Source organism: Callithrix jacchus, chromosome 17 (assembly GCF_049354715.1).
Source record: "Callithrix jacchus isolate 240 chromosome 17, calJac240_pri, whole genome shotgun sequence".
NCBI classification, from domain to species: Eukaryota; Metazoa; Chordata; class Mammalia; order Primates; family Cebidae; genus Callithrix; species Callithrix jacchus.
Genome location: NC_133518.1, coordinates 52,877,152 through 52,904,447, shown reverse-complemented (window position 1 = coordinate 52,904,447; position 27,296 = coordinate 52,877,152). Strand labels below are relative to the sequence as shown.

Sequence of the window (27,296 nt, the reverse complement as noted above, 5' to 3'; positions counted from 1 at the left end):
AAGAATGTGTATTCTGTGGATTTGGGGTGGAGAGTTCTGTAAATGTCTATCAGGTGTGCTTGCTCCAGGTCTGAGTTCAAGCCCTGGATATCCTTGTTGATTTTCTGTCTGGTTGATCTGTCTAATATTGACAGTGGAGTGTTAATGTCTCCTACTATTATTGTGTGGGAGTCTAAGTCCTTTTGTAAGTCGTTAAGAACTTGCCTTATGTATCTGGGTGCTCCTGCATTGGGTCCATATATGTTTAGGATCGTTAGCTCTTCTTGTTGTATCGATCCTTTTACCATTATGTAATGGCCTTCTTTGTCTCTTTTGATCTTTGTTGCTTTAAAGTCTATTTTATCAGAGATGAGAATTGCAACTCCTGCTTTGTTTTGCTTTCCGTTTGCTTGGTAAATCTTCCTCCATCCCTTTATTTTGAGCCTTTGTGTATCCTTGCATGTGAGATGGGTTTCCTGGATACAGCACACTGATGGGTTTTGGATTTTTATCCAATTTGCCAGTCTGTGTCTTTTGATTGGTGCATTTAGTCCATTTACATTTAGGGTTAATATTGTTATATGTGAATTTGATACTACCATTTTGATGCTAAGTGGCTGTTTTGCCTGTTAGTTGTTGTAGATTCTTCATTATGTTGAAGCTCTTTAGCATTCAGTGTGATTTTGGAATGGCTGGTACTGGTTGATCCTTTCTATGTGTAGTGCCTCTTTTAGGAGCTCTTGTAAAGCAGGCCTGGTGGTGACAAAAATCTCTGAGTACTTGCTTGTTTGCAAAGGATTTTATTTTTCCTTCACTTCTGAAGCTCAGTTTGGCTGGATATGAAATTCTGGGTTGAAAGTTCTTTTCTTTAAGAATGTTGAATATTGGCCCCCACTCTTCTGGCTTGTAGTGTTTCTGCCGAGAGATCTGCTGTAAGTCTGATGGGCTTCCCTTTGTGGGTAACTTGACCTTTCTCTCTGGCTGCCCTTAGTATTCTCTCCTTTATTTCAACCCTGTTGAATCTGACGATTATGTGCCTTGGGGTTGCTCTTCTTGCGGAATATCTTTGTGGTGTTCTCTGTATTTCCTGAAATTGAGTGTTGGCCTGTCTTGCTAGGTGGGGGAAGTTTTCCTGGATGATGTCCTGAAGAGTATTTTCCAGCTTGGATTCATTCTCTTTGTCCCCTTCTGGTACACCTGTCAAACGTAGGTTAGGTCTTTTCACATAGTCCCACATTTCTTGGAGACTTTGTTCATTCCTTTTTGCACTTTTTTCTCTAATCTTGGTTTCTCATTTTATTTCATTGAGTTGGTCTTCGACTTCAGATATTCTTTCTTCTGCTTGGTCGATTCCGCTATTGAAACTTGTGCATGCTTCGTGAAGTTCTCGTATTGTGTTTTTCAGCTCCTTTAATTCATTCATATTCCTCTCTAAGTTATCCATTCTTGTTATCATTTCCTTGAATCTTTTTTCAAATCTTTTTTCAAGGTTCTTAGTTTCTTTGCATTGATTTAATACATGATCTTTTAGCTCACCAAAGTTTCTCATTATCCATCTTCTGAAGTCTAATTCCGTCATTTCGTCACAGTCATTCTCCGTCCAGCTTTGTTCCCTTGTTGGGGAGGAGTTTTGGTCCTTTCTAGGAGGCGAGGTGTTCTGGTTTCGGGTGTTTTCCTCCTTTTTGCGCTGGTTTCTTCCCATCTTTGTGGATTTGTCTGCTGGTCGTCTGCGTAGTTGCTGACTTTTCGATTGGGTCTCTGAGTGTACACCCAGAATGTTGATGATGAAGTATTTCTGTTGCTTGGTTTTCCTTCTACCAGTCTAGCCCCTTTGCTGTACGACTGCTGAGGTTCGCTCCAGACCCTGCTTGTCTGGGGTGCACCTCTAGCTGCTGTGGCACAGTGAGGGATGCTACCAGTTTCTTTTTCTGCTATCTTTGTCCCAGGATGATGCCTGCCTAATGTCAGTCTTTTGGATATAGAGGGGTCAGGGAGCTGCTTGAGGAGACAGTTTGTACTTTATAGGGGCTTAATTGCTGAGCTGTGAGCTCTGTTGTTCATTCAGGGCTGTTAGGCTGCTATGTTTGATTCTGCTGCAACAGAGCTCATTAAAAAAACCCTTTTTTTTTCTCAAATGCTCTGTGTTGAGGGGTTTGGGCTTTATTTTTGGATGTCCGTTGAGGTCCTGCCCAGCTAGGACGCAGACTAGCCACTGTTTGCCTGCCGAGGCTCCGCCCTGCTGTCCTGAGGCTCGCCCTGGCTCCGCTGTTCTGCTGTGTTCTCCGCCACACCCTGTGGCGGAGTCTCTCTGTTGTAGCGGGTTGCCTCGGCAACGGCAGGCTGCGTCAGCAGTGGGCGTGTATCTCAGTAGGGACGGGTTGCCTCGGCAACGGCTGGCTGCGTCAGCAATGGGCGTGTATCTCAGTTGGGGGGGTTGCCTCAGTAATGGTGGACGCCCCTCCCCCACAGAGCGTCTTGGTCCGTCTGCACAGGGCTTGTTTGAAATCTCGGTTTCATTCGTCCCACTAGGCCACCCCTAACGCTCTGTCCCTGCAATCCCCTGGGCTGGCCTACTGTCCAAGTCTAGCTCAGTCTCAAGTCCAGCCCTCTCACGTCTCCGGTTGCCGGTTCAACGGGGCACCCGGACAAGCGCGCCCTGTGGGGAGCGCTGGGCAGGGCCTGCCGCCGCCACCCCGGCTGCTGGCTTCACCAGGCGGAGGTTCTGCCTGGCGTCCCACGTCTCTTCTTCACTTGGGAATTTTCCCCGTTCTGTGGGCAACAAAGATCAGTCTGGAAATGCAGCTCAGACTCACCTCTCCGCAGACACAACGAGAGCTCCAATCCTGGGTTGTTCTCACAGCGCCATCTTGAGTACCCCCCTCCAGACCTTTTAATGATCGTCATTCTAACTGGTGTGAAATGGTATCTCGTGGTTTTGATTTGCATCTCTCTAATGACTGGTGATGATGAGTTTTTCTTCATATGTTTGTTGGCCACATAAATGTCTTTTGAGAAGTGTCTGTTCATATACTTCACCCATTTTTTGATGGGGTTGTTTTTTTCTTATAAATTTGTTTGAATTCTTTGTAGATTCTAGATAGATATTAGCCCTTTGTCAGATGAATAGATTGCAAAAATTTTCTCCCATTCTGTAGGCTGCCTGTTCATGCTGATGATTGATTCTTCTTTGCAGAAGCTCTTTAGTTTAATAGATCCCATTTGTCAATTTTGGCTTTTGTTGCCATTGCTTTTGGTGTTTTAGTCGTGAAGTCTTTGCCCATGCCTATGTCCTGACCAGTATTGCCTAGGTTTTCTTCTAGGGTTTTTATGGGTTTAGGTCTTACATTTAAGTCTTTAATCCATCTGGAGTTAATTTCTGCATAAGGTGTAAGAAGTACAAGGTCTGAATATGCCTATCATATTCTATAGGACATAGATTCTCTGTGTACAAAATCATGTTATCTGCAAATAGAGATAATTTTTCTTTGTTTTTTTCTATTTGGATGCCTTTGATTTGTTTTTCTTGCCTAATTTCCCTGTCATTAACTTATAGTACAGTGTTACATACACATGGCAAGAGAAGACATTCTTGTCTTGTTTCTGATCTTAGGAAGAAAGGTGTACTATCCTTTTTTCATGTTACTGCATTTGACTTACTAGTATTTTAATAAAGGCAAAATTTGTTTTTAAAAATTAACATTGGGATTAAGGATTCAGCTATTTTTCAGAAAGCAAAGATTTAAGAACCAGGAATTCATGGACATGAGACCAGTGTAGTTACCCAGGGCCCCGGGTTCAGAAAGGAGCCCACATATGGGGTTTCATTAAAGTTTATCTTTGAATTTGTGTTCTATGAGTGAAAGCTGATAGGACGATGGAACACAGGCCCAGGGCTTAAAGCCTTGCTCATGTGCTGTCTTGCTTTTAAGACATCTACCTGGGAAGATTCCTCTGCCACCCGTTCCTTAATCCCCACCCCATAACCACTGCAACCCTCCATTCCCAGTGGGGTCCTAGGTAATACTGGGGAAGGGTTGGAGTGAGGTAAGACTGCCAGGTCCCTGTAAGTGTCTGCACTCCCTTGGAGAGTATCTGTCCTAGTTCCTGGGGGAGAATGGCATTTAAATACCCAACAAAAAGCACAATGACAGGTCCAAAGAGAAATGCAGACACCCAAAAAACCAAGCTATCCTCTTGTTTCTTGAACAAAGATTTCTGCATAGTCATTTAGCACTGGGCCCCACAAATTATGTAGCTGGCCTCTCTAGAGCCTTGCTAGTCAGAGTGTGGTTGGAGGACCAGCAGCATTGGTATCACCTGGGAACTTATGGAAACTGCAGAATCCCAAGTCCTACCCAAACCTACTAAAGAAGAATCTGCATTTTAACAAGATCTCTGGATGATTTGTATGACATTAACTTTGAGAAGCAGTGGTCTAGAACACACTCTGGGATTCAGTGATCTATTGGAGGACATCTGTGTTTCTAGCTCCAATTATTTTTATTGTGATTGTCCTTTCCTTTGACATAAAGAAACTGTTCACGTTGGAAAATGGGATGCAGAGAGAAAGTAAGCTGGCCTATAAGAAACACTGAGAAGGGAATTGCTCTGAGCACCAAGGTTTGCCATTCCTGTTGCTTGAAATCGTACTTGCCCTGTTTTCTACCCTTGGGCTTAAGGCTTAGCATCTTTTCTAGCAGCGCTGAGTGCCTGGTTGAGAGGAACAGTAGCCAGCTTAAAACAAATTGCAGCTCTCCTGGAAATTGCTTTGACCTTTACTTGCATAAATCTTCAGAACTTACTTGCTCTGGAAAAGATGGGAAAGGAGCACCTTATTGTTATTCTTGGCAGAACTGGTTTTTGAGCCTGCATGTGAGTGTTTTGGTGTGGTATGGTTGGTGTTGTTTTGGTAACTTTTCCGGTTCTAGGAAAAATTATTGTAAAAAGCAACCAACAGGAATATGAAATAAACTTCTATGCCTTCCTCTTGCCCACTCCCCAAGCTTCCCTGGGGAAAAGTATGTGTCCTGGCCAGAGCTAGTGGGAAGGTTGGAGCTGACAGAAAGTTGCAGTGATGGATGAGGCAGTTTTCCTCTCCAGGTGTGGTGGGGTAATCTCCAGGAGTGAGCGAAAGGGGAGCAATCAGTTGCTGGTACTTGTGTTTTTATCATGAAGGCATGACTGATGAACTTACTGTGAGAAACACAGAGTTAATCTGGATGATGCCCTTTACGAAGTTTGTACCTGTTAATCCAGTATTTTTATATCTAGGGATTTAGTCTAAGGAAAGATCAGACTTCGGCAAAGAATTAAGCTAGAGAATATTCATGTCAATTATATATATAAGAGCAAGAAGTTCGAAGTGGGATGCATGCCTCAACAGGTAGTGCAAAAGGAGAGTGTATGTGAGACACATTAGAATTTGCATTTAACTTTTCACATTTAGAAAATAGAAGAAATAACTTTACTGATATGTCAAATGGGGACTCCACCTTGCTTCTTTACTGGGTCCGTAAGTCAAGCAGGCAGATGTTATGTGAAATCTGTTGAGAAAAGAATGGGAATTTCATAACAGGAGTCTCTTCTCTCTGACATAGCAACTGCATGGATATAATTTATAAATTATCATTAGGGTGGGCAGTTTTTTACCAATGGGGTGTGAAGCACCTTATGAGAGATCTAAGGAAGTGCACAGGGAGGACTTCGCCCCAGTTTCATGGAGGAAAGAGCAGCACAGAAGCCAAATTGTAAATCCAGCTCTATGGATTGCCCTGAGCTCTTACTAATGGGCCAGTTTTAGCTGCTTCTTTTTTTTAATAACTAAGCTTATTGAAAAAACTCCTAGTCATTTAGTCAAACATCCACATCTGCTGAAAGAGACGGCCAAAAGGTCCTCAGGAGCACTTGCTTTTCTGTAGATACCTTTCCCCCTGAGTTTTCTAGGATAAAAAGCTCATCTTTTAAACAATGGTGTTTTGTTTAAACAATCAGCTGTGAGAGAGGCTTTATCCTGGAATGCCTTGTGCATATTAAAACTGTAAATAATCTTGTCATTGGGAATAAATCTTCTTAATGTGCATGTTGTAATTGAATTCATTAATGTAGCATTACCATGTGGCAAAGGTGGATTAACTTCTGTTTTCTGATTGCCCTTGAACATTGCCTCGAAGTTGCAGGATTGCTGATGAAGTCAATAAGAGCTTTGTACTGATTTTTCAGACACAAAGACCATCACCAGCATGGCTGCAGACATGTCCTCAGGACCAAAAGTTTTCAACAGTGTGATGGCCAGGACCAAGATGAAACGCATGAGGGAGTAAGTAGTGTGTTGCCTGCCCCCTAGGAAGATGCAGTGTTAAAGCATATTGACCAGTGTGTGACCCAGTCATGTGATACTGTCTTAGTCCATTTGTGCTGCTGTAGCAAAATACCTGGGACTAAGATGGTCCAACTTAGAAACTTCTCTCTAAAATCTACTTCTTGTATTGGTGCTGGTTGAATAGTTAGGGAAGTTTGGCAAGAATTATTTTTCAGTTGATTTGCGCTTATAGTATTCCTGCAGTACAGCATATTCTCATCCATGCTAATGTTTGAAAGCAAAGGAGAAAAAAATACAGAAAATTATTTCCAAGCCTACAGCTGTTAATATGTTTATGTATTCATTGTTTTCTAGTCCTACGTGTACCAGAGTGGTCATGTATTAACATAATTACCATGTCAAGAAGTGATTCCCAGAAATTGGAAGTGAGGGAGTTTGAATTAATCTTTCCCTCTGTAGAGGGAAACTACTTCCACCTCCCTGCTTGGAGGCGATAATACAGAAGACGTTGCTAATTTCCCAGTTGATAGTCTTTAAAAAGAAGCAAAGTGGTTTGCTTATTTCACCCATAAAAGTTAACAATGTGGTGTCGAATTTTTGATCTAAGACTTCATTACTTTTGCAAAGTACACAATACCCCATTTCCTAGCATATTATGAAGTGTTTTAAATAATTAAAATGAAAGTATTTTGCCAAATTAATTGGCCAAGATGCATGCTAATGATTGTATTTCTAATGTGTTGTTTTTCTCCTTATTGCTTGACTGTAATTGACCAAGTACTTTCTGGCTCACATTTTTAATGTGGGCTGATGCAGTTTGGGTTACTCTCCCATGGATGGTGTTGCTCCTCTACTGGAATAGCCTGCATCTTTTTCTATTTGGTATTGTGAATCCCTGTGCCATTCTGGAAAAGACAAAATGGAGATCAAGGCTGCAGATCTGTGTATCTTTTGAGCATGTTGTGTTTTCTGTTTCAAAGTCTTAGAAGCCAGCCAGCCAGAGGAAATCTTGCTGTTCTTTCTCTGCACAGTGATATACTGTATGCTCAGCATATGGATGGCAGCTATTGGGATGCCAAGAAGAACAATTAATGACATTTGTCTCCATAGAGATTATAATATAGAGAAAATACAAAACTTCAAATGTAAAATGTTAAGTGACAATATAATGGTTATGTAATATGAAGTGATGGTTAAGAAAAGTTCCCAAATGGGATCATGGCCATGAGCCAAACCAAACAGATGATGAGAGCTCTAAGGTCAGAAAGGGGAAGTTGAGAGGCCTCTGAGAGAAGCAGGGACTGAGCCTTCACCTTGGCATTCACAGAGGGATATAATTTGGAGAGGTAAAGAGAAAGGAGGAGAAGCTGGAGGTCAGCAGATTTGGTGTCTGAGTCTTGGCTCCACTAATAAATAGCTGTCTAACCTTTGGCAAGTGATTTTCTAAGATTTAGTTTTGTTATCTGTAAAACGGTCATATTAATTGCCACGGCTGGATACCCAGGAAGCATACTCAGAGACAGAGTTTAATGTGTAGGACAAGGTTTGTGAGGGAGTCTTCTGGAGACCAACACCTGTAGATAGGAGGAGGAAAGAAGCAGGCTGGTCAGGGAGAAGTCAAGCTGTGACATGGGTCACTAGAGGCCTCTGCCAACCCCATAGGAAGTTCTAGGGCTGGATGACCCTGAAGAACTGTCCTGAGTTGGGACAAGAGGGCCTTTGTAACCCCTTGTGGGCCACTCTGGGAAGGGGCCAGGACTGAGCAAGATGTTCACTTCTGTATTGATCAGTATAGACTTCATCTAGATTTACCAGCCAACATTTTGCCCCATTTCTGTAATTGTTCTTCATATCTATCTTTATAATATATATATATATATATACACATATACACATATACACTTATAAATTATTATTACTGATTCATTTCAGAAAGATTCCATGCATCGTGATTCTTCATCCCCAAATATTTAAATGTGTAGCTTCTAAAAACAAGAACATTCCCTTATATAACCACAGTGTGATGACTGAATTTAGGAAATTTCACATCAATGCATACTACTATTTAACATACAAACCCTTATTCAGATTTCATTGATTATCCCAATAATACCCACTATAGCAATTGCCTTTCTGATTCAGGTTACAAGCCAGGATCACATATTACACTCAGTTGTTGTGTCTCTTTGGTGTATTTACTCTGGAATGGTTCCTCAGTCCCTCTGTCTTTCATGACACTGACATCTTTGAAGAGTGCACGCCAGTTGTTTTGTAAGGTATTTCTTACTGTGGGTTTGTCTAGTGTTTCTTCATCATGAGCTTCAGGTTATACACTTTTGGTGGTTATTGTGTGTCCTGAACTTTTTTTTTCAAGCATCAGTTATTTATTGATAAAAAGAAATACTCATGAATTCAGTGATATCCAACAATAAGCAATAAGTGAATCAGTGACTTGACTGAGGTAGCTCTGTTGATATCATTTGAGTTCACTTGGGTGTGAAGAATGGGCTACCTTGATCAGCTACCTTTGGATCTACAGACCTGTATGCATGTCATCTTCGTCATTTGGGTGATAGTCTTTGTTGACAGCAGAGCCACGGTAGTGACCCCACTAGTAGGATTTCTATTTCCCTTTACTCTTTTCTAAGCTTTCTCTTCAGCCTTCACTCTACACACATAGAATTATGGCATTTTAAAATTCAGTTCTTTTCTTCTGAAAAGTATTTCTCTGCCTATAGTCAGTTTTCACTATATTGTGTTATCTGTCTTTCAGTGATGCACAAATGTGTAATTTATTTATTTACTCACTTCCATCTGAATGGTTTTTTGGGAGGATGGATAGAAAGAGTAACTTTTAAGTGCTGTTATTAGCTTCAAGCCTTTTTCTATGCCTTTTCTATGGAATGTCTTAGTTATCTTTATTTCATTGATATAGACATGCAATACTATAAAATTTATTCTAGTAACTGTCCTTTGTGTATCTTCTTTTTAAAATTTATTATTATTAAGTGTACTTTAGGTTCTGGGATACATGGGCAGATCATGCATGATTGTTGCAGAGGTACATACATGGCAATGTGGTTTGCTGCCTCCATCACCCCGTCACCTATATCTGGCATTTCTCCCCTTGTTATCCTTCCCCAACCTCCGCATCCCCCACTGTCCTTCCCCTAGCCCCACCCCCAACAGACCCCAGTGTGTGATCCTCCCCTCCCAGGACACAGGCATAGGCAAGGACTTCGTGACTAAAACACCAAAAGCATTGGCAAGAAAAGCCAAAATAGACAAATGGGATCTAATTAAACTCCAGAGCTTCTGCACAGCAAGAGAAACAATCATTAGAGTAAACCGGCAACTAACAGAATGGGAAAAAATTTTTGCAAGCTACCCATCTGACAAAGGGCTAATATCCAGAATCTACAAAGAACTTAAACACATTTACAAGAAAAAGACAAACAACCCCATCAAAAAGTGGGCAAAGGATATGAACAGACAGTTTTCAAAAAAAGACATATATGAGTCCAGCAAACATGAAAAAATGCTCACCATCACTGGTCATTAGAGAGGTGCAAATCAAAAATCACATTGAGATTCCATCTCACACCAGTTAGAATGGCGATCATTAAAAAATCTGGAGACCGCAGATGCGGGAGAGGATGTGGAGAAATAGGAACACTTTTACACTGTTGGTGGGAGTGTAAATTAGTTCAACCATTGTGGAAGACAGTGTGGTGATTACTCAAGGACCTAGAAATAGAAATTCCATTTGACCCAGCAATCCCATTACTTTTATAAGAGGATTATAAATCATTATAAATAATGATTTATAAAGACACATATACACATATGTTCATTGTGGTACTGTTTACAATAGCAAAGACTTTAAACCAACCCAAATGCCCATCAATGATAGACTGGACAAAGGAAATGTGACACATATACACCACAGAATACTATGCAACCATAAAAAATGATGAGTTCGTGTCCTTTGTAGGGACATGGATGAATCTGGAAACCATCATTCTCAGCAACCTGACACAACTGCATGTTCTCACTCATAGGTAGGTGTTGAACAATGAGAACACTGAATTTTAAACAATTTAATTATAGGAAGTTGCAGCCACATAGAAATCAGAATAGTATAATTTTTCATAGACTAATCAACCCAACCAATTTAACAATTACACCCATGACCAATCTTGTTTTTCTATACTTCCACCTGTTCTCCCATGTTACTTTTAAGGAAGTCCTATTCATCATACGTTATGTTCATAAATAGTTCAGTAAATATGTGAATTTTAATCTGCTCTTTGACATTTTTCCTTGGATGTCAGTTAGACATCTCAAGCTCAGGATTTCCAAAAACTGAACTCCTAAATTTCCCCACCATACCTGCATCCTCCACAGCCTTCCCCATTTGTACATAAGCAAAGGCGAGATCTAGGTAAGAAGGAATGTTCCAGCTCAGTAAGCAGTGCCTGGAGGCTTACTTAGCATGTGACATTTCAAGGATATCAGGCAAATGACTTTGTCATCTCTGTGAAGAAGTTAGTGCCAACACACCTGGTGATCATACTGCCCTCCTTCTCCAAGTTCTCCAAACTGGGAGTCCTAGGGCTTTGTAAGTATTAATAGATGCAGTGTCAGGCATAGAGTAGACCCTAGCACAGTGGTCAGGAGGGAAGGTACAGGGGGCGAGCTGCTGGGATTTTTCTCTCTCCATGGCACCGACTAATATGTATCCTTGGACAAGTTAACCAAACTCTTTGAGCCTCAGATTTCTCATCTATAAAGTGGGACTAATAATGACTTCTACCTCATGGGATTGTTGTTAGGGTGAGTTGAGATAATGTATGAAATGCACTAAGAATAGTTTATGGCACATAGTAAGTGCTCAATAAATGTTAACAACTTAGACTCTCAATATATGTGTAGTTGCTTCATTTTGAAAATCCCCAAGCCAGGTATCTGAAGGTGTTGGCTTGTATTAGTCTGCTAAGTGATGTTTTATACCTGAGGGCATTGGTCAGTGAAGCGGCTGTTTGTTAAGACATTCACATAGTATTTTTTTAGCATGCAAAAAAAAAAAAAAAATGCCAGTGCCAATTCTCTAAGAAAATGCCATGAAGTTGTTGAATATAAATTCCACCCATTTGCCATTCTCCAACTGACTTCTGGCCACAGCCACTTCTCACTCCTGCAGGGGGACTACTCCATAAATGAAACTCCCCTACTGGTGTACAGACAACACTCAGCTCTTAGCAGTTATTAGGTGGTACTGCTCAAAGTCATTGGAATGTTGGCAGAATGACAAGAAGTCAGTGTTGATTTCCTTTCTGACGGAGGAATTTCCATGTGCATTTGAAGAGAGGTTGCTATTCATAGGTGGATAGATGAATGGGTTAATGGATAGATGCACTGATGGGTGGTAGGTGCATGGATGAGTGAATGGGTGGGTAAGTGAGCCTTTGTGGCTCCATGGTCCTCCTGAAGCTTCTGCTCTCCAGGAAGGGTTTTTGTTCAGAAAAGTGTTTTTGTTTTTTTTTCCACCTCAAGTCCAGATTAAATTCCAAGCCTGGCACCATGTTCCCACTAGAGGCCAAAAAGGAGGCCCCATGGAATGACAGCTGGACAACTTTCAGCTCTGAGGAGGGCAAGGGGCACACTGTGACTAAGACGGATCCTTTCACTCACAGAGGCCAAGGGGATGTACATGGAGGGCCTGCTTCATCGAATGAATTATTCTCTTGGCTTCAGCTTCATACATCAAATGAGACCGTTGGTGTCCTGTGCCTTACTGGACACAGGGAGTGTGGTCCCTGACAGGCACCAGGGACATCACCTGGAAACTCGTGAGAAATGGCCTCACCCCTCCTGAATCAGTCTCTGAATTTTAAACTATTTGGAAATTAGTATACACATTAAAGTTTGAGACATTTGTTACAAGAGTGTGAGTTGGGATCAGTCCTAATAAAAATCAAATATTATATAACATATGTTAATATATTTGTGTTTTAAAGCCCTAATATTTTTGAGTTTTAAAAACTTACTTATGGTGGGTATAGAAGCTTACACCTGTAATCCCAGCACTTTGAGAGGCCGAGGCAGGTGGATCACCTGACGTCAGGAGTATGAGACCAACCTGACCAACATGGTGAAACTCCATCTTAAATAAAAATACAAAAATTAGCCAGGCGTGGTGGCACAGGCCTGTAATCCAAGCTACTCAGGAGTCTGAGGCAGGAGAATTGCTTGAATCCTGGAGATGGAGGTTGCCGTGAACCGAGATCATGCCACTGCACTCCAGGCTGGGTAATAAGAGCAAAACGTTGTCTTAAAAAAATAAAATAAGTTCGCTTGTTTTCCATTTATTTTAATAAGGAGGATATAATTTACATGCAGCATATCTCACCTCTTTTTATACATAGTTCTATAAGTTTTGATTTGTATACAATAAGATTCACTCTTTTTAGTAAACAGTTCTATCAATGTTGACAAGTGCAAATAGTCATATAATTGTCAGCACAATCAAGACCATTGAACAGTTCTCTAGCCCCCAAAATTCCCTGTGCTGCCCCTTTGTAGTCAGCCCCTCCCACCATACCCTGTACCTTACAACCATGGTCTACTTTCTGTCCCTATAGTTTCTCCTTTTTATAATGTCATGTTAGTGAAATAATCACTTAGCATCATAGGCCCACATTGTAACTGGATGGCAGTTGTGAATACAGAGCTAGATCTATGCACAGTCATATGCTAGAGCCTTGTAAGTTTGAATAACTTCATTCCCCACAGAATTGTCACAAGGAGAGTCAGGTCTGGCATTAAAGTCACAGGCATCTCACTAGCAGCTGTCCCTAAGGTTTCTGGCCCCTCTACAAGTCTGCTGTTAGAGGAACTTGCTTTCCGGAACATTTTGAGGCTGAACTGCTGGTTTCCCTCTTAGACTTATCAGGTTTTTGCAATGGCTGGGAGGCCTTAGTTCCTGGGAACAGTGTGAGTAGAGGGAGGCTCCTTCGTCTTGCTCTATTGAGATTTTTAGGGATCAGATCCACCTCACTAAAAAGCTCAATAATGGGAAACCATGGAAAAGGCCTGAGAGTCTGGGGAAGCTTCTGGGCCCACTTTTCCAATTGAAAGTCCATGACCTGAAAAACATCAGGGCCCTAAGAAACAGTTTAATGATAGGTCTGAATCACCTTTGCATTGCCAATTCATGCAGTCAGCACAGGAAGAATAAATATTTGCAGGGATATGTGTTCTCCCCTTTAGGAACTGCAGTTACACGTTGTATGTGTAGGCTCTCTGAAGTTGTCCCGCAGCTAACTGGTGCTATGCTTGTTTTTTTATGCCTTTTTTCCTTCTCTGTGTGTCATTTTGGATAGTTTCTCTTGCTATATCTTAAAATGTATTAATCTTTTCTTCTGCAATGTCTGATCTGTTAATCTCATTCAGTGTATGTTTATAAGTAGACATTATAAGCCTTTTGAGATTTGTAGCAAAATTAACTAGAACATTCAGTACATTCTTTGTCTTAGACATTAAGTTTCATCTCTAGAAGTTTGATCTGAGTCTTTTTGTTACAGTCACATCTTTCTTGTCTCTGCTTAACATGTTCGTTACTTCCTCTAGCTAGTTCAACAAGTAGAGTATACTTACACTAATTATTTTGATGTCTTTGACATTGTGAGCTAAAACTCACCCTGTGTGGGTGCTGGATAATTTTGTATTCCAGTAAATAGCTTGGATCTTTGTTTTAGTTGCTTGGAAGCAGTTTGATATTTTTGGTTCTTACTTTTGAGCTTTCTTATGTAGGACCAGGGAAGGTCCTATAGGCTCTAGCTGGTTATTTCCCATTTCTGCAGCAAGACCCTTTGGGATTCTCTATGCAATGGCTGATGAATGACCAGGTTTACCAGTTAGGCAAGTCTGAAGGACTGAAGAGGCGCTATTCCTGGCCCCATGTGAGCCCCAAGCACTCTTCTCTCTCATCCTCTCAGGTGCTTCTCTCCCTCAGCTCAGTAATCTCCTCACATGCCTGTTCTGGTCTATAGTCAGCTGAATCACTTTCTATGTGTGGGTATACACAGCTTTCTTGATTTCTTTTGCTTCACAGTTTTTGAAACTACTTTTGTTTTATTACCTTTGTTAATTATGTAACATGTTTCCATGGGTCCGAAGTCAGATCCATTCAAAGGCATGTTTAATGAAGACTAGCTTCTACTCTTGATCCCTTGCCCTATTTCCTCCCTTTGATGTTTAAAAATTTTATGGGTCATCCTTTCATTTAAAAATATATTCAGATTGGTAACATATTATATACATTTTTGTCTCCTTTATTTAGCAATATATGCTGGAGCACAGTAGCATATGGCAGAATACTTCTTTTTACAGCTTCCAAGTTCTCCTCTGTATAGATGTATTATTGTGTAATCAACCTGTAATCTAATGATGGACATTTGAGTATTTGCAATCTTTAGCTAGTACAAATTGTGCTGTAATAAATAGCCTTGCACGTTCAGCTTTGTTTGTTAGTTTTATTGACAGTTTATCTTTGAGCTAGATTTCTAGAAGTGAGATTGCTTAGTTAGAGGATAAATGCATACATAATGTTGGTAGATATTTCCAAAAGCCACTTTACACTGTCACCAGCAATGTATGAGAGTGATGTTTCCCCACAAAGTATGTTATCAAACTTTTGGAGTTTATTCTATCCATGCATCCATCCATCCATCCATCCATCCATCCATCTATCGTATATCTACTTTTTTCTTTTATAAATATAGTATTTCATTGTGTGGTCTATTTTACTTGCTTTCATATAGTTTTCGGAATTTAGGAAGCTGTGTCATGTCTTACAGCACATAAACTTGAGATTAAAGTACACAAAATGTCCCCAAATCTACATTTGGAGTGGAAAGGAAGAAACCACTTTTAGCCTCAGGTTTCAGCTGAGATGTCCAACACAGCTTACCAGAAACCTTGCTTACTGGGGGTCAAGTGGTGTTGCTTGCAAAGATTGATAAAAATGATACTTTTTTTCTCATTTAGCTATTTAGCCAGAGACTTTTGTTTAAGTTAACTTAATGAGGAGTAGGGCTTTGTGGTGCTCTAAATCTCTGATATCTAGAAGGAGCCACCTTTCCAGGGCTGCTGATTTTATTGTCATCAGTTTTAGATTATTAATGCCTAGAGACCAGGCATTAGTCTGGCATTATTAATGCCATAGAGATCAGTGTAGTGACAAGCACATTATGCCCAAGTGGGCACTGCTTCTCCTATATGTAGACATCTTACCTGTAGTATTTATAGAGGAAGATGAAGGGTAAGATGATTTTCATGGTGCTGTCTCATGTCCTGGTAATTGAATGGGTTACACACATGGCTACCACAGTGCATGCCACTGCTGATGCTCATAACAGGTTTCTGCATTTTTGCATCTGTGTCATAGATGCCTATTCTCTTATCCAGGTTGGAGCACAGCCCTGGTGTAGAGTACTACCATGAGGACCGAAGTCAACTATTTAGAGGCTGCAGAAGGCACAGGGAGTTTCTATAAGTAACAGTGAAGTCAAACCTCATAACTGATTCAGTCTCCAATTTAGCTGGTTCACAAATTCTTGAAATTTTTCCTTCACTTTCAATCACAGGAAGATCTTGACTGAAGAAGGTTAAATAGAAATGAGAAGTCCATTATCTTCTTTATTGTCCTTGTTAACCTGATATGTAGCTGATGGTACAGTAGCAATCACTGGTAAAAATGATGATAAGACATTAAGCACTTGCTAAAAATGTTCCCGAGATGGGGTAGTAGCACGAAGTTTATAATTGTACCAGCCCAGTTTTTGAACTGGACCAAAGCCATAGCAATGTTTATGTGGAGGAAAACTTGCTTTCCATGTAGGCCTCCTTTGTGTCAGGGAGTGCACTAAGCCAGACACCTTCTCTTTCATGAAGTTCTTACCATATACCTGTGAGATGCAGATGACTCTCCAGTTTATAGGTAAAGAGTCTGTATTTCAAGAGGAGAAGAACCCCTCCTATTGTCATATAGCTAGTAAGTGGCAAGGCTTCATTTCAAATAGAAGTGTAGTTATTCTAAAACTAGAGCTGGAAGGCACTGCCAAGATGAGATGGGAATGGTGGGAGCTGAGTGATACTGAAGTCTAGATCTCATCAGGAACTCTAAAGCAGCCTCTTAATTACCATAGGTCTTATACGTACCTGGCATCATGCTCTGGAACCTATTTGTTTTCATTTTGTAGCCATAAGTACAAACCAACTTATCTTCACGATGCAGAAGCTTTGATACAGAAAGTTTAAGTGAAACACCCAAGATATTTCACTGGCTTCTAGGGTTGGTCTGTCTGCTATCATATTTTATGTCTTTTCACATGCTTTTCTGAATTGGTAGGTATTGATATTGGTATGTTGACAACATTCTCACTCTTGAATTCTCATTCTCTGAATTCAAGCTCTCTCTCTCTCTCTCTCTGTGTGTGTATGTGTGACTAGAATGTACTATTTTACTATTTTAAGATTTCCAAGTGCTTTATGAACAAAGTTCATTCTGTTTGAAGATTGAAATAACCCTTCAATGGAGAAAGAGGTGCAGTGATGGTTCTTTTCTCATTCTTTTTCCAAATCTCATTGAAAAAGTACTAGTTATGCCTTCAGCATTCCGTTTTTTAAATAAAAGGTTAGTACGAGGCAGTGGTTCTGAAGGAACTGCTGATTGAAATCAGCATTTCTATTTCAAAACAACGAAAGTTTGTATGTAAAGAAAGCTTGGTAACCAGCAAATAAGGGCTCCTTTACCCAAAGACCAGTGGTTCTAAATTTATGTGTCAGGTTTAAGAGATCCTTTAAAGAGCCAGCCAGACCTCTTACTCAGCCGTCTCAAGGTCTGCAAGCAATTAATGGAATTTTTCTTAAGAGTCTGTTAGGTGTGAGGCATTGTGCTTTGGGGCATAGAACAAAGAGACACCTTACAACCTAGCTTGGGAAATTGGACATCTGAGGTGTGATTTACAAGACTGAGGGCAAATGCCAGGAGCCACCTGAGTGGAGCCAGCACCCTGGAAGTTCAGAGGAGGAGGCTCATTTCTTATAAAGGAGTGAGCAGATTCCTGCACTTCTCCCTGAAATGAACCTGTTGTATTTATTTCCCTGCTCCAGGAATGACTTATCATCTTTCTCTGAAGCTGAGGTTCAGTAGAAGCTGAGGTTCCCTATCCCAGATGTCAGCCAGCTTGTCCCTGCCTCTCCAGGTCTAGGCAACTCTGACTTAAACCCTTAGGACATGCCCTATGGTAGCTCAAAACCTTTCCTAAGACGTCTACAAACTCGTGGGTGGTATGATCTCATCCTCTGGGCTTCTGTCCCTATTGTCCCTATTCTGGCCCATATCGATCTAGAGTAAAAAATCTAGCTCATTTTCCCCAATATGCTTTGTGATGGTTAAGTGTCAACTTGATTGGACTGAAGGATGCAAATTCAGTCAACGCTGTGTCTGTGAGGGTGTTGCCAAAGGACGTTAACATTTGAGTCAGTGGGTTGGGAAAGGCAGACCCACCCTTCATCTGGGTGGGCACCATCTAATCAGCTGCCAGCACAGCTAGAATAAAGCAGGCAGAAGAACGAGGAAGGTCTAGACTGGCTGAGTCTTCTGACCTTCACCTTTTTACCATGTTGAATCTTCCTGCCCTCGAACATCAGACTCCAAGTTCTTCAGCTTTTGGACTCTTGGGCCTACATCAGTGCTTTGCCAGGGGCTCCTGGGCCTTCAGCCACAGACTGAAGACTGCAATGCTGGCTTCCCTACTTTTGAGGTTTTGAGACTCGGACTGGCTTCCTTGCTCCTCAGCTTGCAGACAGCCTATTGTGGGACTTCACCTTGTGATCGTGTGAGTCAGTACTCCTTAATAAACTCCCTTTCATATAGACATCTATCCTACTAGTCCTGTTCCTCTAGAGAACCCTGAATAATATACTCTTACTCACCCAAATCTTCTGTGAGTACACTTGACTTTTTTGAATATTTCAAAGCTAGCAATAAAAGCCTCATGTCACAAGGACATAAGCAACTTCAAACTAATCATTACGCATCCTTGTTCTTTAAAAATGCTCTTTAGCAGGTGGGCTCATTGGAAAGCACTCTCTGAGATGATTTTCATGTCGAAAGGTTTCTGGAGATGGCCGGCTCTCTGGATCCATTTATGGAGGGGCAAGGAAGGAAACAGGAGTAGGCAGAGAGAGAAGGTGGGCTGTGGTACCATCTCAACAAGGTCTGGGCTACAGCACGGGGTACACCTAAGCTGGGATGGCCCTGCAGTGTTCATTGAGGGGGCTGAGCTCAAGAGCCCTCCATCTACCAGTTACTGGCTGCAGGAATGCAGGAAGGGCATGAGCCCTGACAAGGCCATTCTTGAGCTGAGCTGAGCGGAGCTGAGGGCAGTTCTTCAAGAGGGCTGATGGCTGAAATTTGTCCGCCAACGGCATTCCAAGTAACTAGAGGGTAAAACTTCTCTATTCTGAAAAACCGTCTTCATCCCCAGCTCCATTCCAGTTTCCTGACATCTCTCATTTTCCCTTGTTTCTCAGAAGCAAAACAAACTTTTCTAACAATGGGGCACCTTAGTCATTCTTCTGCTTCTTTACACGCAGATAAGTCACCCTTGTGTAACATCTATGTCCTTGGGCTTTCATCTTCCTTCACGAAAGTCTTCCTTGCATAGTATTTTCTAAATAAACAATTTCTGTGTGTGTGTGTGTGTGTGTGTGTGTGTGCGCGCGTGCACAGGAATGTCTGTGCCAGCTGACACTTACCACATTTGTACCCTAATTCCATCGGCTCCGTTTCAGTAATGATAGGACGCATCAGAGAGAGAAATTGCTGTAATGAGAACAATGTGGATTTTTAGGATCTGAGCACTCTGGGTTTGCAACTTGGCTACTTTTACTCTGTGGTCTTAGACAAGTCCCTTTACTTTCCAGAGCCTCAGTTTCTTCAGCTGTACACTGGAGGGATAATTAAAAATAGCACCATATTGTGTATTAAGTGGTCACCCAAAAAAATACCATCCCTTCTACCCCTCCTTCTTGGCCACTTCAGTTGCCATTCTACAGCCCCTGACTTTATGAGTTAGTACCTAATTGACTATGAAAATGTTTGTTCTGTCAGTTTTTCACTACACAGATTTGAAATCCTGCTTCCAAGCAAACAATCCTAAAGAGGGTTCACTAGCTATTATCACCTGCAAAACAGATGTCCAGGGTTGAGGGTGTAGGGGACGTGGGAGCAGAGTTCAGGGACTTCGCGGGCAGTATTTATGTGGCTAGTGCCAAGGCTGCTTCAGTGTTCCTGGTGGCTCCTGTTGACCCTTTCTTGTTCATGTTTCTTTTTTGCTTCTTAGAGCTGTAAGTAAACTATGTTATATGTATTTGATTGCCACTATGACCATGCCTGAATTGTAGTAGAGTGTACTTTTCCCAGCTGAGGGCTAGCTATTTTTAAACAACTAAGCATGCTTATCATAAAATTAAATAAATCAATACAGTTGTTCCTATAGTATTTTGAAATACCTATAATCTATTATTCAGTGTTGAAAACCCTGAACACCACCAGGTACTACAGGCTAAGCAGGAAATTTTGCTTCTGTTTCTGTATCACTGAGTTTTGCCTAATAGTTTTCGAATTGCCAAATTAGAAAAAGAAAGCCTGGAACATGAACCTTTCACTTCTCAGAATAAACTGCCATATTTGGGCTCCCAATGCCTGGGACTTCAGAAAGGAGGCAGGTTTACTCCGGCAGTATGGTATGAAGATATTGACCCAAAAAATTTACCCAGAGATTATTTTGGATTCTTCATAAGGTGGAGGTAGAGTCAGGGATTGCACCTGTCCCTCATTAAGCCTCTCTGGTGTGAGGGGCACATGGAGGTAAGTCACCCTTGTGTACCATGAATGTGCAAACAGAGCAGCCAGAAACACTCTGGGTAGAGTCAGGTGCAGAACAATGGGTAAAACCTTAGAAAAACTGGAAGAATATTAGGGCCCTAGGTTTTCCCACTCCATATGAAATAGCAGGTTTTTTCTGTCCATCTGTGCCCATAGGAGCTGGTCTGCAGGAAAAGGTAATCTCATAGGAGCAAGCATGCTCTCTGGTGCAGCCAGAGATTGCTCAACAGGCACAGAGATCCCGCCTCCAGAACAAGAGCTAATGGTGTATCATGGGAGTTGAGACCCAAATTTGGCAATTTGATCTGTTTCAAGAATGGTCCAAAGATCTTTGTTTATTTGTTTGTTTTGAGACAGGGTCTCACTCTCTCTGTTGCCCCGAGTAGAGTGCACTGAAGCAATGTAGGCTCACTGCAACCTCTGCCTCCGGGGTTCAAGTGAACCTTCCACCTCAGCCTATTTTGTATTTAGATCGAAATATGTTAAATATTTTAAATATGTTAAAAATTTTTTGAGATTTCTTCTTGAACCCATGTGTTATTTAGCAGTGTGTTGTTTAATCTCCATGTGTTTTGGGATTTTCCAGTTATCTTTCTGTTATTGATTTCTAATTTAATTCCACTGTGGTCTGAGTGCAGACATTGTATGGTTTCTATTTTGTGAAAAATTCCAAATGTCTTTTATAGCCCTAAATATAGTCTATCTTGGTGACTCTTACATGTGAGCTTGAGAAGATTTGTATTCTGCTGCTGTTGAATGAAGTAGTCTATAGGTGTCAGTTTTATCCTTTTGATCAATGGTATTGTCACACTCAACTTTGTCCTTACTGATTTTCTATCTGCTGGATCTGTCTGTTTCTGAAAGAAGGATTTTGAGTCTCCAGTGAAGATAGTGGATTTATCTATTTTTCTTTTTAGTGCTGTCAGTTTTTGCTTCATGTATTTTGACACTCTGTTGTTAGGCATATACACATTAAGGAACGTGTGTGTTAAGGATTGTTTTGACTTTTTAGAGAATTGACTCCTTTATTATGATGTAATGCCTTTATTTACTCCTCATAGCTTCCCTTGCTTTGAAATCTGCTCTGTCTGAAATTACTGAGGCTCCTCTAGATTTCTTTTTGAGTTTTAGCATGGTGTCTTGTTCTCCAACCAATTACTTTTAATCTATTGTGTCTTTATATTTAAAGTGAGTTTCCTTAGTTAATATGTAGTTGGATCTTATGTTTTGATCCACCCTGACAATTTCTATCTATCAACTGGTACGTTTAGATCATTGGTGTTCAAAGTGATTATTGATGTAGTTGGATTAATACCTACCCTATTTCTTACCATTTTCTATTTGTCATCTCTGTTCTATGTTCCATTTTTATCTTCCAGTCCTTCTCTGCCTTTTATTTTTAAAGAGGGCAAATAAGGATTTTTAAGGCTGATTTGAATAGAATAGGTTGAGTATGCCTTATCTGAAATGCTTAGGACCAGAAGTCTTTCAGATTTTGGATATTTTTGGATTTGGGAATATTTTGTTCAGCACCCCTAATATGAAAACCTGAAATCTGAAATGCTCCCATGAGGTTTTTTTTGGAGTTTTGGATTAGGAATACTCAACCTGTAGTACATTATCATGAGAATCATGAAGGAAAAGTTAGAGATGAGTGCACATCATATTGTGCGGGTATAATTTTGTTATGTGTAAATTTTTTGCATTAAACAATTTTTAAGGCCAATTTGGTTCTAAAAACAATAGATTGCCTTTTACATAAAGTTATATCTTCCCCATTTTATTTAACTGTTGCAAAATACTCTATATTATGGACACACTATCTGTTTTTAATTAGTATGCTATTGATTTCTTTTTATGGTTTTAATTGAGCAGATATCCTTATGTCTCCTTTCTAGCATATCAGTTAACTTTTTTTAGTGGTTTCCCTAGAATTGTCGGTATACATTTACAACTAATCCAAGTCAACTTTCGTTTTAAATTAAATTAAATTTTTAAAAATTATACTTAAAGTTCTGGGGTACATGTGCAGATCATGCAGGTTTGTTACATAGGTATACACATGCCATGGTGGTTTGCTGCACCCATCAACTCGTCATCTACATTAGGTATTTCTCCTAATGCTATCCCTCTCCTATCCCCCCACCCACTGACAGGTCCTGGTGTGTGATTTTCCACTTCCTGTGTCCATGTGTTCTCATTGTTCAACTCCCACTTATGAGTGAGAACATGTAGTGTCTGGTTTTCTGTTCTTGTGTTAGTTTGCTGAGAATGATAGTTTCTAGCTTCATCCATGTCCTTGGTTGTAGGTGTGTGGCTTCATTTATGGGCTTTCTGTTCATTCTATTGGTCTATGGGTCTGTTTTTTGTACCAGTACCTACTATTTTGTTTATGGCATCCTTGTAATATAGTTTGAAGTCAGTTGATGTGATGCCTCCAACTTCGGATTGTCTTGGCCATTATTTAAAATAGTTTTTTGGTAATACTGTGAAGAATGTCATTAGTAGTTTGATAGGAATAGCACTGAATATGTAAACTGCTTTGGGCAGTATGACTATGTTAACAATATTGATTCTTCCTACTCATGGGTATGAAATATATTTCTATTTGTTTGTGTAATCTCTGATTCCCTTGAGCAATGTGTTGTAATTCTCACTGTAGAGAATTTTCACCTCCCTGGTTAACTGTATTCCCAGGTATTTTGTTCTTTTTGTGGCTATGGTGAAAGATTGTGTTCTTGATTTGGCTCTCAGCTTGGACATTGATGATTTATAGAAATGCTACTGATTTTTGTACATTGATTTTGTAGGCTGAAATTTTGCTGAGGTTGTTTATCAGATTTAGGAGCCTTTGGACAGAGACTGTGGGGTTTTCCAGGTATAGATTCATATCATCTACAAATGGATGGTTTGACTTCCTCTCCTTCTATTTGGATGCCTTTTACTTCTTTGTCTTTCCTGATTACCCTGACTAGGACTTCCAGTACTTTGCTGAATAGAAATGGTGAGAATGGGCCTCTTTGTTTTGTTCTGTTTCTCAGGGGGAGTGCTTACAGCTTTTGGTTGTTCAGTATGATGTTGGCTGTGGGTTTGTCATAGATGACTCATCATTTTGAGATATATTCCCTCAATGCCTAGTTACTGAGGTTTTTTAACATGAAAATATGCTGAATTTTATCAAAAACCTTCTCTGGATGTGCTGCTGGATTTGGTTTGCTGGCATTTTGTTGAGGATTTTTGCATCTGTGTTCATCAAAAGTATTGGCCTGAAGTTTTGTTGTTGTTGTGTCTCTGCCATTTTTTGGTAACAGGATGACACTGGCATCATAGAGTGAGTTAGGGAAGAGTCCCTCTTCCTTAATTTTTTTGGAATAGTTTCAGTAGGAATAGTGACAGGTCTTCTTTATACATCTGGAAGAATTCAGCTGTGAATCTCTCTGGTATAGGACTTTTTCTTATTGGCAGGCTTTTTATCACTGATTGTTTCAGACCTCATTACTGGTCTGTTTTCAAGCGTTCATTTTCTTGGTTCATTGTTGGGAGGTTGTAGGTTTCCAGGAATTTATCAATTTCTTCTGGGTTTTCTAGTTTACATCCATAGAGATGTTTGTAGTAGTCTCTCAGGGATTCTTTTTTCTTTTTTTTTTTTTTTTGGTATTTCTATGAGGTTGGTGGTAATGCCCTATTTGCCATTTATAATTGTGTTTATTTGGGTCTTCTCCTTATTCTCTTTATTATTCTAGCTAGTGGTGTATCAATCTTACTTATTCTTTCAAAAAATAAACTCCTGAATCCATTGATCTTTTGGAGGTTTCTCACATCTCAGTTTCATTCAGTTCAGCTCTGATTTTGATTATTTATTGTCTTCAGCTTTGGGGTTGGTTTGTTCTTGTTTTTCTAGCTCTTATAGTTCTGATATTAGGTTGTTAATTTGAGATCTAACTTTCTGATGTGAGCATCTAGCACTGTAAACTTTCCTCTTAACACTACTTTGGCTGTGTCCCAGAGATTCTGGTATGTTGTATCTTTGTTCTCTTTAGTTTCAAAGAATTTCTTGATTCTAACTTAACTGTATTGCTTACACAAAAGTCACTCAGGAGAAGATTGTTTAATTTCCATGTAATTGTATGGTTTTTAGAGATCTCCTTGTATTAATATCTGTTTTGTTTTGTTTTTGTGCTGTGGACTGAGAGCTTGGTTGATATGCTTTTGATTTTTTGAATCTTCTGAGAATTGTGTTGTGGCTGAATGTACATTTGATTTTAGAGAATGTGCCACATATCAATGAGAAGAATGTATATTCTGTTGTTTGAGGTGGAGAGTTCTGTAGATGTCTATCAGGTCAGTTTGGTCAAATGTCAAGGTCAAGTCCTGAATATCTGTTAGTTTTCTGCCTTGGTTATGTCTGATACTGTCAGTGGCATGATTAAGTCTCTCACTATTATTGTGTGATAATCTAAGTCCCTTGATAGGTCTCTCAGAGCATGGTGCTTTTGTGTTGGGTGCATATATATTTAGGATAGTTAGGTCTTCTTGTTGAATCTAACTCTTTACCATTGTATAGTGCCCTTCTTTGTCTTTTTGGATTATTGCTAGTATAAAATATTTTTGGTCTGAAATTAGAATAGCGCCCCTGCTTTTTCCTGTTTCAATTTTCTTGGCAGATTTTTCTTGTCTCTTTACTTTGAGCCTATGTGTGCCATTGCATGTGAGATGGGTCTCTTGAAGATAGCATACAGTTGGGCCTTGCTTCTTTATCCAACTCAACACTGTGCCTTTTGTGGCATTTGGTGTGCTTACATTCAAGGTTAATATTGATATGTGTGGATTTGATCCTGTTATCATGTTTTTAGCTGGGGTTATTATGCAGACTTTATTGTGTAGTTGTTTCATAGTGTCAGTGGTCTATATATTTAAGTGTGTTTTGGTGGTGTTTGGTAACAGTCTTTCCTTTTCATATTTAGCACTCCCTAAAGAACCTCTTCTAAGGTAGATCTGGTGGTAATGAATTTCCTTAGAATTTGCTTGTCTTAAAAGGATGTTAGGGATTTTTCGTTATGTTTTTGTTTTTTGTTTATGAAATTTAGTTTGGCTGGGTATGAAATTCTTGATTGGAATTTTGTTTCTTTAAAAATGCTGAATATAGGCCCCCTCTCTCTTCTGGCTTGTAGGGTTTCTGTTGAGAGGTCTGCTGTTAGCCTGATGGGGTTCCCTTTGAAGGTGACTTTCCCCTTCTCTCTAGCTGCGTTTAGCATTTTTTCTTTCATTTTGACTTTGGAGAATCTCATGACTGTGTCTTGGGGATCCTCATCTTTGTATAGTATTTGACTAGGGTTCTCTGCATTTCCTGTTTGAATATTGGCCTCTCTAGCAAGGCTGGCAACATTTTTATGGACAGTATTCTTAAATATATTTTCCAAGTTGCTTGCTTCCTGTCCCTCTCTTTCAAAGATGCCATTGAGTCATAGATTTGGTCTCTTTACATAATTCTTGCTTTCTCTCCTCTTTCAGAGATGCCAATGAGTCATAGATTTGGTCTCTTTACATAATTCCGTATTTTGGGAGGTTTGTCCTTTTTTATTCTTTTTTCTTTATTTTTGTCTGTGTTAATTTGGAGAATCAGCATTTGAGCTTTGAATTTTTTCCCACAGCTTGGTCTATTCTGGTGTTACTATTTGCAATTGTATTATGAAATCCTTTAAGTGAGTTTTTCAGCTCTATCAGATCAGTTTGGTCTTTTCTTAAAATGGCCATTTCATATTCCAGTTCCTGTATTGTTTTATTGTATTCCTTAGATTCCTTGGATTGGGTTTTGACTATCTCTGAATCTCTGTGATCTTTTCTATCCATATTCTGAATTTTACGTCTGTCATTTCAGCCAAGTTAAGAATCATTGCTGGAGAACTTGTACAGTTGTGTGGAGGTAAGAAGACACTCTGACTTTTTGAGATGCCAGAGTTCTTGTGCTGGTTCTTTCTCATCTTTGGGGGTTGATGTTTCTTCAATCTTTGAAGCTGCTTTCTTTTGCATGGGTCTTCTGCTTTTTTCTTCTTTGATGCCCTTGGGAGTTTGATTGTGGTACAGGGTGGGTTCAGGCCTCTGGCTTTGTTTATGGAAAAGCTGAGCTGTGTGCTCTATCTCTGGAGGCTGGTACCAGTCCCTGAGTTTTGTTCTCTGGACTCTTGAGGTTAGGAACCTGCCACACTGGGGGGTGGGGGGCAGAGGGGAGGGGTCGAGGTGTTTCTGGTCTGCTAGCTACAACATGCCAATAGTTGGTGCTGGCCAAAGAGCTCTGGTGGGGCAATGGCAGTGGGATTTGTGTTCACTCATACATGCCAGCAGCTGAGGCAGAGTCATGATTTATACATGTGTCAGTTGCGGTGGAACGTCAGTGGAAGTGGTGTGATGGCATTCCTGCACCCACTCACACTGGTGGCGGCAGTAGCATGACTTGGTGCGGCACAGGTAGGGGTGGGTTGCCAGCATGTGTGTGTGTGTTTGTGCTGGAGGCAGCAGGGGAGGGATTTTCAGCATCTGTGCATGCATTTGTGGTAGCAGCATGGTAGGTGCCCACACATCTGTGGAGGGGGCACTGGGATGTGCTTGCACTAGCAGAAGCAGTACTGTGGTATGTGCACTGGCAGGGGAGGGAGGGAAAATCTGCCTACACACGAACAGCAGCAAAACAGTGGCCAGAAGATCATTGGTGAGTGCATGCTAGCAAAACGGCGAAGGGAAGCTTCAGGTGAGCTGGTGTCTTTTGGTAGGGGTGGGTCTGCTGGAGCTCTCCAACAGTCAACTGTGGCCTGCTGGTGAAAGAGCTATGATGAGGGCCCCCAGGAAATATCCTGGTTGGGCATCTGAGGTTGCATTGCTAGCAGGCATGGTAAGGGTAGGGCGCCAGGAGAAGCCAGAAGACATAGGAATGCTCAAATTAGACTGGCCCCATCCCACAGGCAAGACTGCTCTACTCTGCCTAGGTCCAACAGCGATATGTAAAGTCTCCTAAAGGAGCACGGTGAGCCTTGGAAAATTGGA

At 40.6% G+C, this 27,296-nt stretch overlaps 1 protein-coding gene across 9 annotated transcripts in view; it reads left to right on the top strand.

Moving 5' to 3' along the window:
- Positions 1 to 27,296, top strand: part of NEK11 (NIMA related kinase 11) — a 330,810-nt gene that overhangs the window by 239,309 nt on the left and 64,205 nt on the right. For 8 of the 9 annotated variants that reach the window (XM_035278793.3, XM_008983840.5, XM_035278785.3 and 5 more), the window contains one exon: positions 6,199 to 6,295. In XM_035278793.3, coding sequence (XP_035134684.1) covers positions 6,199 to 6,295 — 97 coding nt within the window. Of the gene's footprint in view, positions 1 to 6,198; positions 6,296 to 11,854; positions 11,980 to 27,296 lie in introns of those variants that run through there. The other variant, XM_078354244.1, reaches the window with a different exon arrangement.